Below are 20,605 nucleotides of genomic sequence, written 5' to 3'. Positions count from 1 at the left end.
AAGGAAAGCGCTTGGCAACGACTATTATCAGCTGCGGTGGCAATTTCAAAGGACGGGGTCGGAAGAAAAAGCGCTTGTTGGCTGTTTTTTTTTCGGGGCTCTCTCTCTTTGCTTCCTCACATTTAAGCTGATTTTTGACTTAGGTGTTCAGCTGAGGTGGCGAAAGACGCAGACACGTTTTCACTGGAGTCATCACCGATTTTTCAAGTTTGTTTTCTTGTTTCTCCCCTCTCCGTTTCTTCACAGCAGCACCGCGCATATAGAAAAGCGTTGGACATCATTCATAACCAGCGTAGACAACTTTAGGAGTTCCGTTTCGCAGATGGCAGTCAAGAGTGCTTTTTCGCGGTACAACTCGCTCACCACGCGCCCCATCATACGCCGCACGCGCAGCTGGCGCGGCATCATGCAGGTCCGCTTTAACGACACCCGAGCCGATCGCAATAAGCTGGGCAGACAGGCCTTTTTTTGGGCTCCGGTGCGCATTTTTGGCCTCGGTCTCCTCGTCACCTGCTGTCTCTACATGGGCATGGGCCACGACTCTTTCATTCACAATTTGCTGGGATACGAGTCGGAGATGCAGTACGAGGCACGCGTGAACCCGGTGCCCGAGGACTTCCAGAACTATATGGTGTTAGACAGTGACCGCGCGTGGAAGTCGCCGCTGCGCAATCTGGAGAAGCCGCTGCACCCGAACCGTGAGTTCGACGTGCTGCGAGATCCCAAGTCAACGTAATCGTTCTGGCTTGAGGTGGAGAAGGGCTTTTATTGTTGCTGCTTGCTAGTATCGGATGCCTCTCTGGTGCAAGGAGGCACGGCAGGTGCTAAACCTGATAAAGGGTGTGCGTGGATCATTTGTACAGTCTTCTTTCTTCTTCTTTTTTTTTCGTGGTGAGAGCCAAACTGGTTTTTATCTGCACCAAAGGCTTTCTTCGTTGTTGAGGGAGATTTCTGACGGAGGTGACCGACTCGTCCGCATTGCGTTTTATTGAATGCTGCTCATTCGCTCTCACCTTTTTATCGAGATATATATTTTTCTCCCCAGCGGCACGTGTATTAGAAAAGAAGAAGAGGGGATTTTCATTCACAACAGTTTTTCTTTTTTCTTTTTTTTTGAAATGAGCGTCAAAATCAACGCAATGTCACGAAGAAAGAATTCAAGAAGGATCCACAACCAACAGTATTAAAGATATCACCAACGCTCTGTCATTCAAGAAGCGGCGAATACACATTGACGTTTAGGCGGTGGCATTCTTGACTTCTTTCTTGTCTTTGAAGGACTCTACGCGCCTTGACTGCGTCACACACCGGTGCACTACGCGCTGCCGAAGACGCCCAGTTTACCGTCTTCAAAGACGTCGTTGTTTCTCTCCAGCGGATTGTCTCTCAATGCAAATATGCATTTTCTCTCTTTTTAATATTCCTGCTGTTCTCTCTTCCTGTGCGTCCTGCCCATGACGTCGCCGACAATACGCTCTCCCGCTTCCTTTCATCACGGGTAATAATAATAATATTAAAGGAGCATCTACACTGCAGACTTCTGCTCGCTGCAAACGTGTCTGAAGTCGTTAGTGGGCTGAGCACACACACACACAAAGGGTAAAGAAACAATAAACCCCCCAAAACAACAAACAAGCGCACGATGGCTGGTGTCAGCGCGGACGAAATCCGCCACTCCCCTCTGTGGGGACACATGACGCAAGTTCTCGCGCAGGTGGTGCGTGAGCGTCCGGCCGACGCGTTGGAGGCGATGGAGGCCGCGTCGAATCAGATTCTGACCGGCAGTGCGGTGCCGCCTATGAAGGGGGTGATGTACGCCGATCCCCGTCCCACCGCCCGCACCGCGGCGCCGGCCGACTCCTTCAGCAACGCGCGGTGGGCCGCCAACACGAACACCGCCCTCGCACCACCGAAGCCACCGCGTCGCCCACGTCGCGCCGACGGCGAGGAGGAGGAGGAGGAGGACATGGCGGATATGGAAGAGGGGCAGCCCGGCGCGGACCTCGCCGACCACCCTGGCACCCTCAGCGACGTCACCACCGAGCAAAGGCACTTCAACGAGGTCGGCCTGGGTCTGCCGCCGAGCGACGCGTACCGGCTGCTGGTCGGTCTGCGCCAGCTCATCCGCGCAGAGCCGCTCGCTTCGGTACGCTTCTGGGGCGTCGTGACGGGCAGCAAGGCGGATTACTACGTGGCGGAGTGCCAGGTGGATGCGGAGCGCGTGCAGGAGATCGCTGCCTTGAACGGCGACGAGGAGGAAGAGGAGGACGACGGCGACGGCGACGAGCACGCACCTGTGTCGCAGGTCGCCGATGTTCTCTGCACTTCCGCCGCTCACCGCCGTCCCCGCCGCGGACCACGTCCCTCTACCCCAGCGGAGGAGGCCGGAACTGGCCTGAATAGCCTCTGCTACTACGTTTCCACCAGCGCCGACCCGATGACGTGGACGCGGCTGCCCGATGTGGCGCCGCACCACGTCGCGGTAGCCCGTCAGCTGCGGTGCCGCTTTTCGGGCAATCTCGATGCCCCCGTCCACGGCCACCCGCGCTTTCTGGGCTGCGAGAGGCACTACTTACGTGCGCAGATCGCCCGCATCACGAGCGCCTGCCGCATCGCTCCTACGCAGATGTACACGACGGAGGGCGCCATCCCAGAGCCGGAGGAGGAGGAGGAGGAAGACGGCAAGGTGCGGCCGCCTCCGACCTCCGTGCCGGCCTACGCCGCCGTCCCCCCGTTGATTCCGCAGGAGCAGCCGGACGACGAAGACGCGGAGGCCGTGGCGGCCGTGGAGGGGTGGTTTAGGGGCTACGCCAAGGAGGAGCTGATGCAGGCAAAGGGCTGGGCGCACATCGCTCCGACGGTGCTCAACTGCGGCCGTGTCACGGTGCCGCCGCCGCCCGAGGAGGAGGAAGACGTACAGGGCGAGGACGGCGACGACGGCGAGGGCGGGGAGGCAGCCGCACCGCCGCCACCACCGCCGGCGCCGGAGATGATTGCGCCGTTTCTCTCCTCCGTCAGCCTGGATGCGGCGCTCACTTACCCGGGTCACAGTCGGGCGCACATCCCAGCCTGGACCTTTCGCAAGGCCTATCTGGGCGAGGGCAGCACCACGGCCGTGTACGTGGCGAAGTCTCTCCTCTGGCCCGGCGCCGCGACGTACGCCGTGACGACCGCGGGCCGACCTGGGGCGTCGTACCAGATGATGTACTGCGGCACGGGACTGAAGGACTTGCAAGGGGCTTACTACGCCCCACCGCTACCTCCGCCCTGCTGCGACGAGTACGCCGAGAAGCCGGGCGAGTTTGACGGTGAGCGGGACTGCACCGTGGACGAGGAGCTCCGTTACGCCCCTCCGCCGCCGCGGCCCGCGAAGGAGGCCGACGAAGAGGACGAAGAAGACGAAGAATGAGTCCAATAAGAAAAGCAATGTGAGGGTGAAGAGTGAAGAAGACTTGTGCGTCTCTCGCGTCCCCCATCCCGTATGGGCGCGCCCGGGGTGGGGGTGGGGAGATAGAATTGATGGTGAGAGAGGAGGGAAGAGAGGGAGAGAAAGCGCTGGGCTGGTCTGGTGCGCAGCCCGGCTTATGTACATACGATGTTTTGTGTGCACTGAAAAGTGCGTCGCTTTTCTCTCATCTGTTTTCCTCTCTTATTAAAAAAAAAACAGAACAGAAAGGTGTGCAGGTGTGTGTCCCCTCGGCTGTCAAGGGCGTTTGATAGCGGAGACACTACCATGAATGAGCTTGCCACCTCTGGTGAGAAGAAAAGAATGAAATGTTTTTGTTTTCCCTTTGCCGATGTACTCTTAGCTGACTGTAAAATCAGAGCTGCAGTTCAACCTTATCTTAATAGAAGCAAAAGAAGAAAAGTAAAAAACTGCGAATTACATAGCGGCCTTTTTTCCTGGCGAGTGTGGTGCGAGCTGCATTCGTTAGCCGCCTCTTCCGCCCATGAAAAGAAGGCGGATGAAAACGAAGCAAACGACGAGGAGCATTCTTCTTCTCGTCAAACCACCGTGCTTCTCTCATTTGTAGAAAACAAAAACATAGGTGGGGCTGCAAAGCCAGTAACTTGCCAGTTTCCGTTAGTCAACTTCTCGGTACCTGCCGCTGCCGAGGACCTAATGTAAGTGAACACGCGCTTTCGGCACAGCTGCATTCGGTAAGGTATGCTACGTTGTTTGAATGCTCCCCGACACGCTCTTACCTATTCCCAACGCCTCCTGTCTTCTTCGCCTTCTTTTTTCCTTTTCACCATTGCTTTTTTTTTTCCCCCTTTTCTTCTGGCCTTTTCCCATCTACTTCTTCGTCGCGTGGGTATTAGTTTCCCAACTAGCGTACGTAACAGTATATATATATATATATATGTATGTATTTACTACCTTAATTGTGGGTCTCGAGATTCGAGTACGGCAGGGTTAAAAGCGCGACTTCCGGCAGCCCGTTTCCCCATTGCGTTGTTCTTCGCTTTCTTTTCGCATTTCGGGTTCAAACAGCACACGACTGATCCGTCGCTACTTTCCTCCGTCGTTAAAAGGGACTCGCGTAAGGACTTATTTTGTGTTCTTGCGCTCTAGTTAGCGCGCGATCAATTCGGACTCACCCGGTGTCGGTGCACGAGTTGCAGGCGATCGATCAATGCATCTTTTCCCTTAGCACTTGCATCTCCATTACCCCTCCTCCCCCCCAAAAGCGCGCAGCCAGCTCTTTTGCACACATCGGGTTAACGGCCTGCCATCGCAGAAGGAGAGAGCGAGGAAACAAATAAAAAGAAGAGGGAGTTAGGAAAGTCGCAGTCATGGCCATTTCAACCTGTCAGCTGGAAGTGGACACCACGCTGCCGTTGGTGTGCATCTGCACCCTGCTGTCCTTCCTCTGCGGCGTCGGCATCGGTGCCAACGACCTCTCCGCCAACTTCGCCATGGTGGTGGGCAGCGGCTCTCTCAACATGCGACAGGCAATCATCTACTGCACCGTCTTTGAGCTGCTCGGTGCCGCCTTCATGGGCGGACACGTCAGCAGCACGATCCGCAACGGCATCGTCGACGGCGCCCTTTTTGCGAGGAACAAAGATGTCGTGGTGGTCGGCATGACCTGCGCCACCTTCGCGGCGGCGCTGTGGCTGTACCTGTCGACGGTGTTCGGCCTCCCTGTCTCGATCACCCACACCGTCGTCGGCTCCATCCTCGGCTTTGCCATCTTTGCCTCGGGTGGTTTCACGTATGTGAAGTCGAGCGGGTTGGTCGTAATTGTCATCTCGTGGCTCGCCGCGCCGCTCGTCGCGTGTGCGGTGACGGCTCTCATTTTCTATTACATGCGCCGCGACATCTTCAAGAAGAAAGGGCGCTCGTTCGAGCGGGCGCTGAAGGTGCTGCCGTACTGCCTCTTCTCCTCCTTGTTGGTGGACTTCTTTTTTGTTTTAATTGAGGCGCCGCCCATCATGTCGCTGACCTTTGCCGCCTACGTGCCACTGGCTGCACAGTACCTCATCCTTCTCGCCTTTATCTTTCTCTTCTGCTGGTTGGCCACCGTTTTCGCCTTTCCCCAGGTCGCGGAGGCCGCGCAGGAAGCGCGCTCCTTTGTGTGGGAGAGTGAGGCGCTGCGCACTGAACCGGTGGAACCGGCCGCCAGCAGGCGCAAGTCGGAGGAGCTGAAAAACTTATCCTTCTTCAAGCCGAAGCACGACAGCGGGGCGGAGGGCGTTCCCCCGAAGCGGTGCACCAGTGGCCTCTCGAATGCGACGACACGCAGCGCGACGCCCGCACCTGCACCTCCACCGTCATCGTCATCCGCGCTGCCAGAGCCGCACGACCTGCTGGCAACGAGCTCCGTGTCCATGGAGGTGGTGCCGACGTCGGAGGCGGCAGTGCACATCCAGGACCCTCACCCGAGAGCCGGCTCCAACCTCGCGACGGAAGCCTCGCTTGTGTTGTCCTCCATTGTCGCCTCAGACAATCCGGTGGTGCACAAAGGCGGGGCGGTGCGCCTTGCCCCGGTGCGGACCTCGCGGACGTTGTCACCCGCACCGCACACGCAGCTTTCCGGATCCAACTTCGCTTGTGTGAGCTCCGTTCCGATGAGCGAGGTGAGCTACCTGCCAGGCCACAACGTCGAGGCGTCGAACCAGGAGGAGCGTGAGACGTGGCCGCTGCACACGGCCGCCGTGGACGACTACGGCAGCACGAACAACACGAACGTCTCCAAAAGCAGTTATCGAGAGGCGGAGATGGTCGACCCGAGGACGCCCGCCTCCGTGCACAGCGAGGACGAGTTCGGCGAGGACGACTGGGACATGGACCACCCCATGCAGCCCATCCGCTTCGGTGGAATTCTCATCAAGCCCTTCAACCCACGTGCGGAGTACCTCTTCACCGGCTTGCAGGTGGTGGCGGGCAGCATGTCGAGCTTCGTCCACGGCGCCGTGGCGGGCGCCAACGCCACCGCTACCTTCGTCATTTTGTACGACGCCTTCACGGATCACGAGCTGGAGACACCGGGCTTGAGCTCGCGGTGGTCCGTGCTGCCGGCCATGCTGGGCATCGCCATTGGCATGTTTGGCCTCGGTGCGAGCCTCATGAAGACGGTCGGCATGGAGCTGGTGACGGTGACGCCGGCGCGGGGGTGGTGCATCCAAACCGGTGGCACCCTCGTCACAATGATCCTCACCGGCATCGGCATTCCCGTTTCGCTGTCGCAGTCGCAGATCGGCGCAGCTATCGGGTGCGGGGTGCTGGACGCCAAACTTGGCGGTGTATCGTGGGGCATCGTAACGAAGGTGGTGACGGGCTGGGTGGTGACACTGATCATTAGCGCGCTAACCACAGGCGTCTCTATGTGGGTTGTATCAGCGTTGCTGTGCGCTTAGGCCCCCCTTTCTTTTATGTATTTACATGTACCGTTGGGCTTGTGAGACGCGGTGGAATCCGTAGCGACAAAGGTAGAGCTCTATTTTAGTTCTTCTTTTATTATTATTATTCTGTCATGTGTGGCTTTCTTTCCCTCCGTAAGTGTCCTGTTGCACCCACATGCCCTTCGTGTTGTTGTACATCCCCACTTTTCTGGGCCTTGCCTCAGAGAAGGAAGAAAGGGTCACTCTTCAACCCCTTCCACTGAGGTTCAGGTGACGTGGTAGCTATCCGCGTACGATACGTTATAAAAAGAGTTGTGAGCAGCGCAGCGTAGCACGGTGGCAGAAATAAAAAAAGTCTCAATGTATGTCGTGCCAACGAAGGCTGCGCGTCTTCTGTGCCTTGCAGGGAGCTGAGCGTGGGCTGCTGCAAAGGCTTGAAAAGCAGAAAACCCAGTGTAGAAGAACAGTAGCTAAAGGTGAAGTATAAATGCGCAGGGTAGCGGAAGGCTGTGATGGGCCGCTTTTTCCCCTCTTCTTGCCAAGGATATCTTTTTTACTATTTGTTTTCCTAAAATGTAGGGACGAAACACGTCTGTTCCATGTCCCACGTGTCGCCAAGACCGTGTGAATGACGGTTCAAGATCAATAAGGAAAAGAAAGTCGATCGAAGAGTTGAGCGTCAGAGACGTGAATTGCGCGAACGTGCCTCTCACTCTTGCAGCGTGCCACGAAATTTGCTGCACACCTAGCGTATGCCACGCTCTTGATGGCGGTTTCCGCGACACACACGCGCCGTTCACGAAGTCAGCGGAATCAATTCATCGATCCCCCCTCCCTCCCTCCGCCACAGAAGAGACACACTTGATTTTCGATGGAGTAACATGCTAAAGTGACGATTCAAGCGGCAGAAACGCACACCTAGTACCCCTAAAGATCTGCCTTTTGCTTCTTCTTTTCTTTATTTTAAAACTTCATGAACCACTTTCGTGCTGGTGTAATAGCGTGTGGACTGTGACCCGAGCGTGTGCGCACGTGGCTGCCGCATCACTGTTATCCTTATTCTCTTTTTTTTCTCCTTCGCGGCGCCTCTCATTCAAACCCATAGATGCACCCTTCATAGGTCGCTGAGACATCTCATAGACAAGCGTTATCATCGCAAGCAACAACAAAATAATTCACTGTTTTCCTATTTTCCCCCTTTTACTGTCTTTGCTACGGAGGATTTGCACCTTCATCTGCAAATGCAGATGTCTCGCCTTCTGCGCCGGGCAGGCGCGGCTGCAGATCGCAAGGGCCACACGAGTGGTGGTAGCAGCAGCCCGCGCACCAAGCTTCCATTTCTCATCAACGTGGTCAAAAAGGCCCAAAAGTCGGCCAACACCGTCACATATAAATCCGCACCGGCATCGCCGTCGTCGTCGTTGTCGTCGGCCGATGTCGCGTTGGCACCTCAGTCCTTTAAGCCGTACCCGCTGCTGCGACCCGGCGACACAAAACAGGCGGCCGGGAGCTCGCTGCTGTACAAGGACGAAACGTGTATTTTGGTGAACGACGCCTTCCCCAAGTCCATGGTGCACTGTCTGGTGATGCCGCTGGAGCTGCGCCTTGTCTCCCTCGACGCGCTCACGAAAAAAGATGTGCCGCTGCTGAAGCACATGATCCACGTGGGGAACGAGTACGTGCGTTTTTTGAAGACCACTTCTCAGAAGCTCTACGGGAATCGGCGCTTTATCTCCGGTTTTCACGCCCTCCCGTCGTTGCCGATGCTGCACCTGCACGTCCTGTCGATGGATCTGGACAGCGTCTGTCTCAAGAACAAGAAGCACTACAACAGCTTCGCCACCTTTTTCTTTCTTTCAAGCGATCGCGTTGTGGACGATTTGGAGCGCCACGGACGTGTAACGATCAATCAAGACGTAGCACGACTGCGCCAGATGGAAGAGCAGGATATGAGGTGTCTCTGGTGCGGGGCGGCGTTGGCGAACATTCCTGCCATGAAGGCGCACGTGAGCACGTGTTCGGAAAACAAGTCCGTTGAGAAATGATGGCCTATTCGACTCGGTATCCGTTTCCATACTCCGTCTCCTTTACTTCTGCTGTTTTTGCCGTTCCCCCATGAGTGTTGATCACGCTTCACCTTCCGACTCTTACAAGCTGATACGAGAGGACGAAGATGACTGCGTAGGTGTCTCGCGCGTAACCTGGAGCAGCTGCGCACTTCGCTGAGGATGTCCAGGAGCAAGATGGACACCGTGCGACTGCATTCGAATTGTAGTTGACGCAGCTGCTGAGGGTGCGAGTAAGAGAGAGAGAGCATGCATGGCCGCGTCGTTCACACATTCTTTCCAAGATCTCACCGACCAGTTGAAGTTCTCCTTCATCTTGGGGGTTGCAGCAGAACATGCTGCTGTAGAAAAGGAATCTATTTCAGATTTTGATGACGATGAAAAAGAAGCAAAAGGAGAGGAAAAGCGAAAGGGTAAGACCCGTGAAAGGCAGTCAGACGACGAGACGGGGTGCTAAGAGGAGCAAGGTACTGAGGAGCGGCGTTGTGCACTGGTGAACCGGCCTTGCGTCAATGATGTCTCCTTTTGTCTACTGACGCACACACAGAACATCGAATGAAAGACGGATTCAATTATCATAAGCACCTTTTTTTCCCCGTCCTCTTCTTCTCTGCCCGAGCTGCTGCTGCTGTTGCTTGTGCGGGAGGGGGAGGGGGAGGAGGGACTGACAGTTTAGGTCAGCTGCTTGTCAGTTGAAGCGCCAGTTCCCCCCTCCTATGTATCTCCACTCGAGAGCGCAGGGAGGAGAGAATCGACGTGTTGCTGGAGTTTGATGCGGACGGGCATCTGCACGCATTGTATCCGAACAACAACGTGCTATCTCACACGTCGACCTTGCCAGCACCGTGGTTTCTCCAACATCAGGTGGGGACGCGCGATACCCGACGAAGTAAAGAAAAAAGATGCGAAAAAACCGAATCGGCATCTTTGCCTGAAAGCTCTGTTCTCTCTCTCTCTCTCTCTCTCTCTTTAGAATAAACAAATAACAGAAGCAAAAACAATAACCAAAAAAATGAATAGCATTCAGCCGCAAAGCACACTGTTTCGGCGTCGAGACGGGCACCCACAAGAGGAGAACGGCAGTCCCTACGGCGCCTCGTCCTCGCCGATGCCGCTGCAGCCGCGCAGCAACGCCGCGAGCCCTTCTGCACCCCTCCACACGAACGCCGCGCAGGAGCAGGAGAACGACGCTCTCATGCAGGCTCTTTTAGCCGACATGCGCAGAACGAAAAAAGGGTTCACGAAGCTCGGCGATGAGGTGCGAGAGCAAAACGCCTTGTTGGAGAAGCTGAAGTTGACGTTTCGGAGCGCGCAAGGCTCCCTGCGCAAAACTATGCTTAATTTGGACAAGATTGGCTGGGGCAGCTTCAAGCACATGTGGATTCTCGCACTCTTTGTCATTGTGTTCTTCATGCTTCTCTATCTGATGCTGAAGTTCCGCTGATGTGAAGCATTACACCTCAGACACCAAGCCAGATGCTGAAGACGCGGGTTGACGAGCTAACGAGAGTGCCGCCCCCTTTTTGCGGCTGCTACGGGTGGGATTCGGAACAGATAAACACGTGCACCATGCACAGGCTACCCGCTTCTCTTCATCAAATGGGTGACGAAGGAACTGTTTTCTTTCTCGCACATGTGTTGTTCAGCTCGTCGCCCTTTGCTTTGTTGACTCCGCGTCCCATGCACTGGGTCGCCATCGTGTTGGACCGCTTGTTGGGCGCCGTTGCCCGCTCCTGGTATTGGTCTTTCGCGTACGTTTGACGGCTGCATCTCCACGCGCGCGCGCAGAAGTTTTCATTTCTTTGTTTATTCGTGAACCTCTTTCTCTTTCTTCCACACTTCCTCTGCTTCGCACGACTATTTCTTTGTTTATTTTGAATCTCAACCTTTTGATTGCATCGGCGCTGCTTTAGACCGAAAGCACTTAGCGTAGGCCTCTAGTGGCTTGTCGATTGTGGTGGAGATGAAATTGGCCTGCTTGCAGTATCGCTGTGCGAAAGGGCTCCCCCCAGCTCGAATCTGTAGCAGAGTCGAACGCAGGAGCAGGTTTTGTAAGCAGCGCTCCGACAGGTCCGTCCTTGCGTTGTACTTTCCATTTATGTTCTCACATTCAGAGACCACGGCAGACCATACACAAGCACACAAATGCTTCACCCACAGGATCTGTACAGAAGAACGAAGTTGCTACGCTTACCTCGCGATTGGATCGCCTTTCAAAGCAAGTGGAGGCGTTTCGTAGTCAACCTTTTGGTCCGTGGAAACCTATACAGGCTACACGTTCCCAACAGACGTTGTGTCGATCTCCGCCGGCTGCGGTTGGGGTCGGCAGCGACGCATCTGCGCGCACTTTCCGCGGCCTGGCTGCTGCTCTTCTTGCGTCCCCATCGCGGTGGGCCGTGGCTGCGCGCCGCCTTTCCATGTTGCATTGCTAACTCTTGTGCCGGTCTCCTCCCTCTTCGACACTTTTCCTGCTTCTCAAACCCTTTTCTTCATCGGGAGTGTTCTTGGTTTGTTTCTTTTTTTATTTGAACGATGTGCTCTTGACATGGGTGCGCCGTATTCTCTCCCCCCCCTCCCACCGCCTTCGCTACTTCACCGTTACCGCTGCCGCCACTCGTGCGCCAGACGTCTATGTTTTTCCTCCGCTACCTTTCCTAGCCGAATACGAAAAGCAATAGTCTTCGTTAGCTGCCGTCATATTGTTGTTTCTGTCTCTTGTTATTTTCTTAATATATTTGTTTTATTATTTGCTATTCATTCGGTGCTTCGTTCGTACCCGCTACCCAGAAAGGAACGCACCGTGGCTATCGGCGCCTCTTCTCCGTGCATCACGCTTCCTCTCCCCGCGACACCGCTTCACCTCGAGAGATCGTTGTCTGCGTCGGGTGAGCGTTTGACACGAGTTTCTGTGCACTGCACTCGAAGCTGCGTAGCCGGTATCGACCAACCCGATTGATGTAGGACATCGCTGTCCTCTTTCCTTTTCGTTTCTTCAAATCTAAGGCTCTCTGCGGCCTCCAACTTCCGGTTTAACCCGAAACAATCCAAAAAAGTTACAAATACTCCTTTCAAAAAAAAATATATACAAGCAAACACCATAACTACTTTCTTTTTTAAATTTCTCTTCGTCTTTCGCTCTCTTGATTCATCTTTAAGTTTGTTATCCAGTGCTCTTAAACCGTTATCTTTGTCTTCTCTTTTTACTAAAAACAAACTCTGTTCTCACTGTCTTCCAAGCGACGGAAGAAGTTGACAAAGCAGAAATAGTTCAGCACCTCTGTCCGCTCTTTCGTCTTTAAACGTGACCCTTTTTGCTAGGCGAAAGAAGCAAGTAGAGCGCAAGTGTTGTGCTTCCGCCACCTAAGCCTACAAACCACAGCCACTACCTCTCTTTCTCAACCACTCACTGAGAAAAGACACACACACACACCGCACACTGCAGGTATCGCCATTAGAGCTTCGGTTTCTGGTGTCCGATATTTGTCTGTTGGCTTTGAGTACGTGAAGTGCTTCCAAATAAAGTACAACCACTACAACAATTTTTTGTTTTTTTCTCGTAAGCGTCGGCGTTTTTAGGAACTGTCGATTCGACGGCTTTCCGCTTTAGTGTACCGTCTTTTGGATACTTTGTTCGCACACTGCGTTCAGCAGAACGTGGACCTTTTTTCTCGTGTGATCTAACTGTTAGTATCACATATATATTTTTAACCAGCGTTTCGCCTTTTTAATAGCAAGGCGCGTTTCTGCAACGCTCTCCCGTACGCACACACGTGGCTGAATCCAGTTGTACAAGTAACACCGACTTCTTTACGTAAAAACTAAGTACGGAAGCCGTCTTTTTGTGTTTTTCAAGTAATATTTCTTTTCTGTTGAAGTGTTCTTCGCCTTTTCCCCTCGTTCGGATCGTTTGTTAAGGTTGACGGCTGAAGTACCTTGCTGACGTGTCCCCACAATTCTCTGTGCAGCCGCCCATTTCGATCGCGACGAAGTGTGGCGCTGACCGCTGCCTGACTCATCAAGGGCCCAATCAAAGGATCGGCAGCAGCATTCGCTTTTTCTCGCTTTCCCCAGTTCTCTTGTGATCTATCGCGCTGTTTCAGGTGCTAAGAAACGTGCGTGCTATCATCAGATCACGACCACTGAAGTAGCAGACCCGCAGGCCCACTACCCTTGCGTCAACAAGATCAAGCGCGCTTTCCCAACCCCACTGCCATCCCCTCACACTCACACACACACGCAACAATGTCGTTCTTGAGGCAGTACTTCATTCAGCTGTATGGATTCCTCGTGAAGACGTTCCTGCAGCGGTGGCGGACGCCGGTCTCGACGGTTGTGGAGATCCTGCTGCCATGCCTGTTCGTTATTCTTATGTCGATTGCGTACTGGCGCTGTGAGAGCACGATTGTGCCGGCGACGACGTACGACGGCGGGGCTGCGTCGCCTGCGTTGAACATGACGGAGTTCTTGACGTACTTCGCATGCAAGAAGATGAGCTCGAAGCTGAAGGTGCCGTGGTACCCCTGCAGTCCGACGTTGAACGCGACCACCGGTGTGTGCATGAGTTTGATCGGGAACGGGGAGGAGGTCTGCTTCCCAATGGCGTCGTACGGCAAGATGAGCGGCATCATTTACGCCATGTACTTTGGCAGCGGCCCCCTTGCGCTGAACTCGATGGACGGACACCTCACGCTGGCCGCCATGGTGACGCAGATCGCGCGCCAGGACAACCCGACGTACTTCGGCCGCAGCGGGCGCGCGAGTCTGTCGCACTACGGCAAGCTGCTGGTGTCGAGCGACTCGGATGCTGTGGCGCAGCGCTTCATGAAGTTCTGCCGCGAGAAGAGTGCGATGTGTGGGGAGGTGCTGCACAGCACGCCGTTTACGTCGCTGGACGCTGCGCAGGACTACGCGGCGGCGAACCAGAACACCGTGTGGGGCATCGTGGACATCCCCTCCGCGTCGCTGACCACGACCGGGGAGACCGATTTCACGATCAGCATGAATTTCACGGCGACGGCGAACACCGCGAAGGGGCAGGTGAAGTCGCTGTTCTCGCGCGGCCTGGTGACGGACGGCAGCGCCGGCTATGTGCTGTACTGGACGAGCGGCTTCATGACTCTCCAGACGTTCGTGCATGAGTTCTACATGCAGGAGGCGCTGAGCAAGTTCGCCGTTGTCGGCCCCGCCGCCTACGCGTCCGATGCGGCGTCCGGCGTGGAGGGCATCAGCAAGTATCTGACGCCGTACGGGTCGGAGGTGATTCCGATGCCGACCAGTGCGCACTTCGACAACGCGTTCCTGACGAGGTGGGCGTACTACATGCCGCTGCTGGCGATGATGGCTGCCCTGTACCCGACGTCGCGCCTGGTGATGCTGATTGTGAGCGAGAAGCACAACGGCATCCGTGAGGCGATGCTGATCATGGGCCTGAACCCGTCCTGCCTGTTCTTTGGCTGGTACGCGTCGACGCTGATCATCGACATCATCGCGTCGCTGCTGGCTGCGATGTTTCTCAAGGTGGGCTTCTTCAGCCGCGTGGACTACGGGCTGCTTGTGCTCCTGTACTTTTCGTTCATGCAGCAGAACACGGCGCTGTGCTTCTTGGTCAGCTCCATCTTCAAGAACCCGCGCGTGGCGAGTTGGTTCATCGCGTTCGTGCTGTTCGTGTGCGCGATCCCGTCGTATTCTTTTCCGGTCGGGATGACAGACATCCAGAAGATCTTCTGCTGCCTGATTCCGTGCGTGGGTTATGCCGAGGTGTTCACCATGATGCTGAACTACGTGTCTGCCGGGGTGCATTACGGATGGCCGCAGGCGCGCGTGGGCTACTTCGACTACTCCATGGCGATCGGCATGATGTGGGCGTCCTTCGGCATCCTGATGCTGCTCGGCTTCTACCTGGATCGCGTCTCCTTCGGCGCCGTTGGCCGCCGTGCGCACCCGCTCTTCTTCCTGATGCCGCTGTGGAACATGTTCCACAAGCCGAAGGCCCCCCTGATCAAGATGAGCGACATGGGTACGCCGCTGGTCCGCGGCTCGCTTGTGACACCCGAGACGCCGGAGGGCTCGGAAGCCTACGGTGAGTCTGCGAATACCAGTGCGCTGAAGAAGAGCAAGAAGGAGGAGGAGGACACGCACCGGCTGATCGAGCACTACAACGACGTGGTGGACCCGCTGGACCCGTCCATCGCCGCCGTGTTCCACCGCCTGCGCAAGATTTACATTGGCGGCGGTATCGTGGGCTTCTTCTACACGTACTTCACCGGACTGTTCCGCAACGGTGACCGTGTGGTTGCGCTGGACGGAGTGACGTTTGCGATGCGGACCGGCGAGGTGAGCGTGCTGCTGGGGCCGAACGGCGCGGGCAAGACGACGATCATGGGGATGGCGATCGGCATGGTGAGCCCGACGAACGGCGACGTGTACGTGCGTGGGTACGACGCCCGCGAGCACCTGGACGAGTGCCGGCAGAACATCGGGTACTGCCCGCAGAACGACATCGTGTGGTCGCACCTGACGGTGGAGGAGCACATCACTTTCTACGCACGCATGAAGGGCGCCGAGTCGATCGATGTGCGGGACAAGGTGGCGCACGTGATGGACCTCCTGGAGCTGACGGAGAAGCGCCACTGCAAGGCGAGCAACCTGTCCGGTGGCCAGCGCCGTCGCCTGTGCGTTGCCGTTGCGATGGTGGGCGACTCGTCGGTGCTGTTTCTGGATGAGCCGACTGCGGGCATGGACATCAGGGGCCGCAAGACGGTGTACGACGCGCTGAATCGGTCCCGCGCGAAGCGGAGCGTGCTGATCTCGACGCACTTGCTGGACGAGGCGGACCGCATTGCGGACCGCGTGCTGATCGTGAACAAAGGGCTGCTGTGCGCGGAGGGCTCGACGATGTACCTGAAGTCGCAGATGGAGGTGGGCTACGTCGTGACGTGCCTGCTGGAGGGCGGCATGACGACGAGCGACGAGAACCGCGCCGCGGCCGCGCTGGTGGACTTTGTGCGCGCAGAGAGCTACACGGCGCAGCGGGGCCAGACGGGGAGGGAGGACGGCTGCGTGGTGCTGGGTGCGGAGCGCCGTGGCCGCGAGGTGTCGTTCCGCTTCCCGATGACGCTGCTGGGGTCTGCGGGCGTGGGTCTGCTGTCGCTGATCCAGGCCAACAGCAAGCGTCTCGGCCTGCGCAACGTTGCGCTGAACCTGACGACGCTGGAGGACGTGTTCTTCACGGTGACGCGCACGCGGCCGCTGATGGCTGCCGTTGCGGAGGGGGAGCTGGTGACCGGCATGGCCGCGTCGAGCGACTCCGCGGTGAAGTCGCCGCTGTCGCCGTCGTCGACGGAGAACCTGTACGAGACGAACGTGGGCGTTGCTGCGGTGTTTTGCCGCCACTTCCGCGCGCTGTTCCTGAAGCGGTGCCACTACGCGCAGCGCGACATCAAGCTGCTGGTGTACCAGGTGCTGCTGCCGGTGATCTTCCTGCTGCTGTCGCTGCTGGTGAACCTGGTGCGCGACCCGAACCAACCGTCGCTGCGGCTGGACATGACGATGTACCCCGAATACGCGACAAACCCGTCGCAGGTGATGACGGCGTACTCGGACTTCAGCGGGCAGGTGCGGCACATAGGCCGGCCGTTAACAGTGACGAATGCGTTCCACCTGAGCGCGGATCTGCCGGACAGCGCGTGGGGCTCGCACTACAAAACGGACTACCGCAGCATCGCGAGCGGGCAGGCGAACGCGACGTACGACATGAGCAACTTCCTGATGGAGGACATCGACACGCACACCTCGCCGCGCTACATTGCGATTGCCCCCGTTGGCGCGGTGTTCCAGGCAGGCATGCCAAAGATACTTCCGACGCTCATGCACAACACCACGACGAGCCACGCCGCGCCGCAGGCGCTGGACGCGCTGTACCGCCTTGCGCGGACGCAGCTGTTTGGCGCGAGCGTGCCGCAGCACACCGTGGTGAACTCACCAATGAAGCTTGGCGAGTTTGAGAAGAATATGGTAGCTACCAGCAAACAAGTGATGATGGGCATCTTCATTATCATACCTTTCATCTTCATCCCGTCCAACACGATTGGGTACATTGTGGAGGAGGAGGAGTCGGGTGCGCGGCACATGCAGTGGCTCTCTGGAATGAGTGTGTTTGCCTACTGGATGAGCAGCTTCATGTTCGACGTGGCGTGCTACATTGGGACGCAGATTCTCACCTTTGTTATCTTCGTGATCTTCAACCGCACGGAGTTCGTAAGCAAGGATACGGTGGGCCCTGCGATTGTGATGTTCCTGTTCTACGGCGTGTCGTCGATCCCCGTGAGCTACTTCATGAGCTTCTTCTTCAAATCAGCGTTCTCTGCGCAGTCGGTTGTGTTCTGCATCAACTTCACGTTTGGCTTCTTGTGGGTGACAGTGGAGTCGATGATTGCGGAGCAGGCGTTGCTGTTCGCACAAGTTGTGACGTATATCCTTCGCATTTTCCCTGCTGTCTGCTTTGGCGAATCGATGTACGTGCTTTCCGGCACGGAGATGGCGAACATGATGTTCCCGACGCGGGTGAAGACGAGCCTGTTTGCGCTGCTGAAAATCAACGCCAGAGGCACTCCAACTGGCGGCATCGGAACGGGCCTGATCTACATGTCGTGCGTTGGTGTGGGGTGCACGATCGCGTTGATCATCGTGGAGTACCTGCGTCTGCAGCGCCTGAACGCATTCTTCACGCAGTGCTGCACGAGCGCGAACGAGGAGGATGCGGCGGAGCACGCGCTACTGGAGCAGCAGGACCCCACTGTGCTGGCGGAGGAGCGGCGCGTGTGCGCGGACGAGACCGGACCTGCGACGGACCGGATTGCGGTGCAGCACCTGCACAAGCGCTTCATGGGTGAGCACCACGCCGCGGTGGAGGACATCTCCTTCGGCGTGCGCGAGGGCGAGGTGTTGGGCCTGCTGGGTCTGAACGGCGCTGGCAAGACGACAACGGTGGGCATTCTGGCTGGCGAAGTGATTGCGACGGGCGGCAAGGCCTTTGTGAACCACTACGCGGTGCAGAGCCTTGCGAGCCGGTCCTACGTGGGCTACTGCCCGCAGTACGACGCGCTGCTGTGCAACCTGAGTGCGGAGGAGCACCTGTGGCTGTACGCGCGGCTGCGCGGGATCCGCGAGAAGTACATCGAGGTGGAGGTCCCTGTCCTGCTGCGCGAGCTCGGCCTGTCCCCGTTCCGCACGCAGGCGGCGGGCTCCCTGAGTGGCGGCAACAAGCGCCGCCTGTCGCTTGCGATTGCTCTTGTGGGCCACACGACGAGTGTGCTGCTGGATGAACCGACGTCCGGCATGGACGCCGTGGCGCGCGCGCAGACGTGCGAGATGGTGCGGCGGCTGACGGTGGACAAGTCCGTTGTGCTGACGACGCACCTGCTGGACGAGGTGGAGGCGCTGGCGGACCGCGTTGCCTTCGTGGTGCGCGGCAACCTCCGCTGCGTGGGCACCCCGCAGGAGCTGAAGGCTGCGTACAACACGGAGGCGTCCTACACGCTGAGCGTGCTCTTCCCGAACACGGTGCGTCTGCAGAGCGAGGAGAAGGACCTCGTGGAGAAGGTGCGCGAGTACGTGCTGCAGACGGTTTCCGCGATGGGCACGCAGAGCGACGCCAAGCGTGAGATCACGTGCGAGGTGAGCGAGGTGCACCCGTGCTCGATGGTGCTGCTTGTGAACGGCGACCTGCCTGCGATCTGCGCGGTTGTGTCGCAGCTGCAGGGCGGGCGTGCGGAGGGCATCCCCGCCACCACGTACGTGAGCGTGAGCCAGCCGACGCTGGAGGACATTCTACTTCTGCAGTAGCCGTGTGCGTCGCCGCGCGAGCAGACGAGCATTGTTTCTGTTGATTATCTTACCGGTAGTTCTTTATCACGTAGGCATCTCTTTTTTCTTTCTTTCCCCTGCCGCTCTGAGATGGCAGCAAGCGGCGGAGTCCGCACCGGGCGGACTGCACCACCGCGTCTTCTTCCCTTGCCGCACCACGGTGGAGACACCATCGGCGGCAGTGAGGCCGTGTGATGCACCGCGGTGGTGGCGTGGCCGACTGCGAGCTCAGCGAGGTATGGTAGCAATAATAGTAAAAAAAAATAACCAAACCAAACAAAGAAGCGGACGGCTCGGTTGGCGTCTCGTTCTTTTTTCCTTCTCTCCATCTCGTTCTCCTCCGTGCCGTGCGGGTCCTGCCTCTCTCCCACAGGCACCCCCACCCGGACGGGCCGCCCTCGACGGACACTCGCGCCTCGCGTCGTCTGCGCTCCTCCTTCGTTCCGACACGTTCCTTCCTGCCTGCCGTGCTCTACACCCGCTCTCTCTCCCTGACCGCTGTGCGTGACGGGCGGGGCAGGCGGGCGACGGCGGCTGATGCTGGCGTGTGGCGGTGATAGGTGTGTGTGCAGCCGACGCTCCCGGGCACGGAGAACCTGCACCCCCTGCGGGGTGAGAGGACGAGTATCAACGCCAGCGAGAGGGCAGAGCGCGGTGCGGCGTACGGAAAGGGTACGTCGCTTGTCCGCTCTTTTCTGTGCATGAAGCAGTAGCGAGACACGGTTGGACGATTAGACGGCGGAGATGAGTAGGCCGAGCGGTTTATGTCTGTCTTTGTTTTGTTTCGAATTGTATCTCTCTCTATCGTTGGGTGGGTTTGCGCTCTGGAGTCTTTCTTGTTCTCTTGTCGTCTTGAGAACCACAAATCCATAAACATCTTCGCTGCCCTCACCTGCCCAACCCTCCTTGGCTCCCGTGGGGTGCACTCCCCTGAGGAATGTGAGGTCTGGGTAAGGGTCTTGGAGGTGTACCTCTCCACCCGCCAGTCGGCTCAAATCCGTATGGTCGCCAAGGATGGGCAGGGAAGTCCGATGATGTTGAGTTGCAAGGCGTCTGATGAGGGCGGAGGGATCGTGGCGAATCGCCTAATTGGTGCGCTGCCGTCTTCCCGAATTGCGGGAAGAAGTTTCTGCGTCCAACGGCCGGATGGACCGAGCCTTTCTGCCTAAGGTTTTGATATTCTGCATGGGTGGCAGAATGCAAGAAGGCCGTGTGATTTTGCAGTTGGAGGGGTGGTCTCACGCCTTGAAGATCACCTCCGCAGAATTGCGGCGCCAGTCGTGTTACGTGAACACGAGGCACGAGGCGTTGGGGCAACGGAGGCCAGCAGTCAGACGAGAAATTCCTCCTTCCGGCGGCTTTGCAGGAGCACGTGGTGGACCCGGATTAGTTAATGGTCGACTTCCGGTACCACCGAGAGACGTTCAAGAGCGGGTCAGAGATGCTCGACAAGGACGGGCCAATTGCCACGATAACAGCGCCCCAGTCGTACCCCCCGTAGGGGCGAGTCTCTCCTCCGCTTTGGTAATCGATGCATCGCTAGATGGGCGGGGGAGCGATGCTTTTTCTGGAGAACGGCGGAATCAGAGTCCCCAGTGAGGCATGGGAAGCCGCGCCACCGATGATCGCTTCTGATACGATGCGTGCCGTCTATTTCGTCCTGGTGGCTTTCGCACATCATATGAGGGGCCATGTTGCGATTCGTGTTGGCAACACGGCAGCCAGGCATGTCCTCAAGAAGAAAACGGCGAACTCCCAGGCTTTACAGCCTGGGCTTCAGTGGCACCTGCAATTGCTGCGAAAGCTCCATTTAACGGCTTCGTATG

The 20,605-nt window shown here is 57.2% G+C and overlaps 7 protein-coding genes across 12 annotated transcripts; all 7 read left to right on the top strand.

The window, feature by feature from the left end:
• Nucleotides 1-2: 2 nt before the first annotated feature.
• Nucleotides 3-736, top strand: ABB37_04632 (putative mitochondrial hypothetical protein; the record flags this gene model as incomplete). Its single annotated transcript, XM_015802374.1, has 1 exon — nt 3-736. Exon 1 carries the CDS (start codon nt 323-325, stop codon nt 734-736), a length of 414 nt encoding a protein of 137 aa, XP_015658818.1. The 5' UTR covers nt 3-322.
• Nucleotides 737-1,518: 782 nt separating this feature from the next.
• Nucleotides 1,519-3,409, top strand: ABB37_04631 (putative flagellar radial spoke protein; the record flags this gene model as incomplete). The annotated part of the gene is made up of 1 exon (XM_015802373.1): nt 1,519-3,409. The coding sequence occupies exon 1, from the start codon at nt 1,643-1,645 to the stop codon at nt 3,407-3,409; it is 1,767 nt and encodes a 588-aa protein (XP_015658817.1). The 5' UTR covers nt 1,519-1,642.
• A 925-nt stretch (nt 3,410-4,334) lies between these two features.
• ABB37_04630 (putative phosphate transporter) lies at nt 4,335-6,864 on the top strand (the record flags this gene model as incomplete). Its single annotated transcript, XM_015802372.1, has 1 exon — nt 4,335-6,864. The coding sequence occupies exon 1, from the start codon at nt 4,798-4,800 to the stop codon at nt 6,862-6,864; it is 2,067 nt and encodes a 688-aa protein (XP_015658816.1). The 5' UTR covers nt 4,335-4,797.
• Nucleotides 6,865-7,698: 834 nt separating this feature from the next.
• Nucleotides 7,699-8,894, top strand: ABB37_04629 (hypothetical protein; the record flags this gene model as incomplete). 3 transcript variants are annotated; one of them, XM_015802371.1, is made up of 1 exon in its annotated part: nt 7,699-8,894. In XM_015802371.1, exon 1 carries the CDS (start codon nt 8,091-8,093, stop codon nt 8,892-8,894), a length of 804 nt encoding a protein of 267 aa, XP_015658815.1. In that variant the 5' UTR covers nt 7,699-8,090. The 3 variants fall into 3 exon arrangements, with proteins under 3 accessions (XP_015658815.1, XP_015658814.1, XP_015658813.1); XM_015802370.1 differs by having other exon boundaries at nt 7,850-8,894; XM_015802369.1 differs by having other exon boundaries at nt 7,954-8,894.
• Nucleotides 8,895-9,887: 993 nt separating this feature from the next.
• On the top strand, nt 9,888-10,359 carry ABB37_04628 (putative BET1-like protein; the record flags this gene model as incomplete). 2 transcript variants are annotated; one of them, XM_015802368.1, is made up of 1 exon in its annotated part: nt 9,888-10,359. In XM_015802368.1, the coding sequence occupies exon 1, from the start codon at nt 9,928-9,930 to the stop codon at nt 10,357-10,359; it is 432 nt and encodes a 143-aa protein (XP_015658812.1). In that variant the 5' UTR covers nt 9,888-9,927. The 2 variants fall into 2 exon arrangements, with proteins under 2 accessions (XP_015658812.1, XP_015658811.1); XM_015802367.1 differs by having other exon boundaries at nt 9,904-10,359.
• Nucleotides 10,360-10,827: 468 nt separating this feature from the next.
• ABB37_04627 (putative ATP-binding cassette protein subfamily A member 10) lies at nt 10,828-18,758 on the top strand (the record flags this gene model as incomplete). Of its 2 annotated transcripts, none has more annotated exons than XM_015802366.1 (1): nt 10,828-18,758. In XM_015802366.1, exon 1 carries the CDS (start codon nt 13,158-13,160, stop codon nt 18,756-18,758), a length of 5,601 nt encoding a protein of 1,866 aa, XP_015658810.1. In that variant the 5' UTR covers nt 10,828-13,157. The 2 variants fall into 2 exon arrangements, with proteins under 2 accessions (XP_015658810.1, XP_015658809.1); XM_015802365.1 differs by having other exon boundaries at nt 11,540-18,758.
• An 850-nt stretch (nt 18,759-19,608) lies between these two features.
• On the top strand, nt 19,609-20,378 carry ABB37_04626 (hypothetical protein; the record flags this gene model as incomplete). Of its 2 annotated transcripts, none has more annotated exons than XM_015802364.1 (1): nt 19,609-20,378. In XM_015802364.1, exon 1 carries the CDS (start codon nt 19,926-19,928, stop codon nt 20,376-20,378), a length of 453 nt encoding a protein of 150 aa, XP_015658808.1. In that variant the 5' UTR covers nt 19,609-19,925. The 2 variants fall into 2 exon arrangements, with proteins under 2 accessions (XP_015658808.1, XP_015658807.1); XM_015802363.1 differs by having other exon boundaries at nt 19,636-20,378.
• Between the last annotated feature and the right edge of the window lie 227 nt (nt 20,379-20,605).

This window comes from Leptomonas pyrrhocoris (genome assembly GCF_001293395.1).
Source record: "Leptomonas pyrrhocoris isolate H10 chromosome Unknown, whole genome shotgun sequence".
NCBI lineage: Eukaryota > Euglenozoa > Kinetoplastea > Trypanosomatida > Trypanosomatidae > Leptomonas > Leptomonas pyrrhocoris.
The sequence above is the reverse complement of the archived record's forward strand: the minus strand, read 5'-3'. Positions and strand labels throughout refer to the sequence as shown.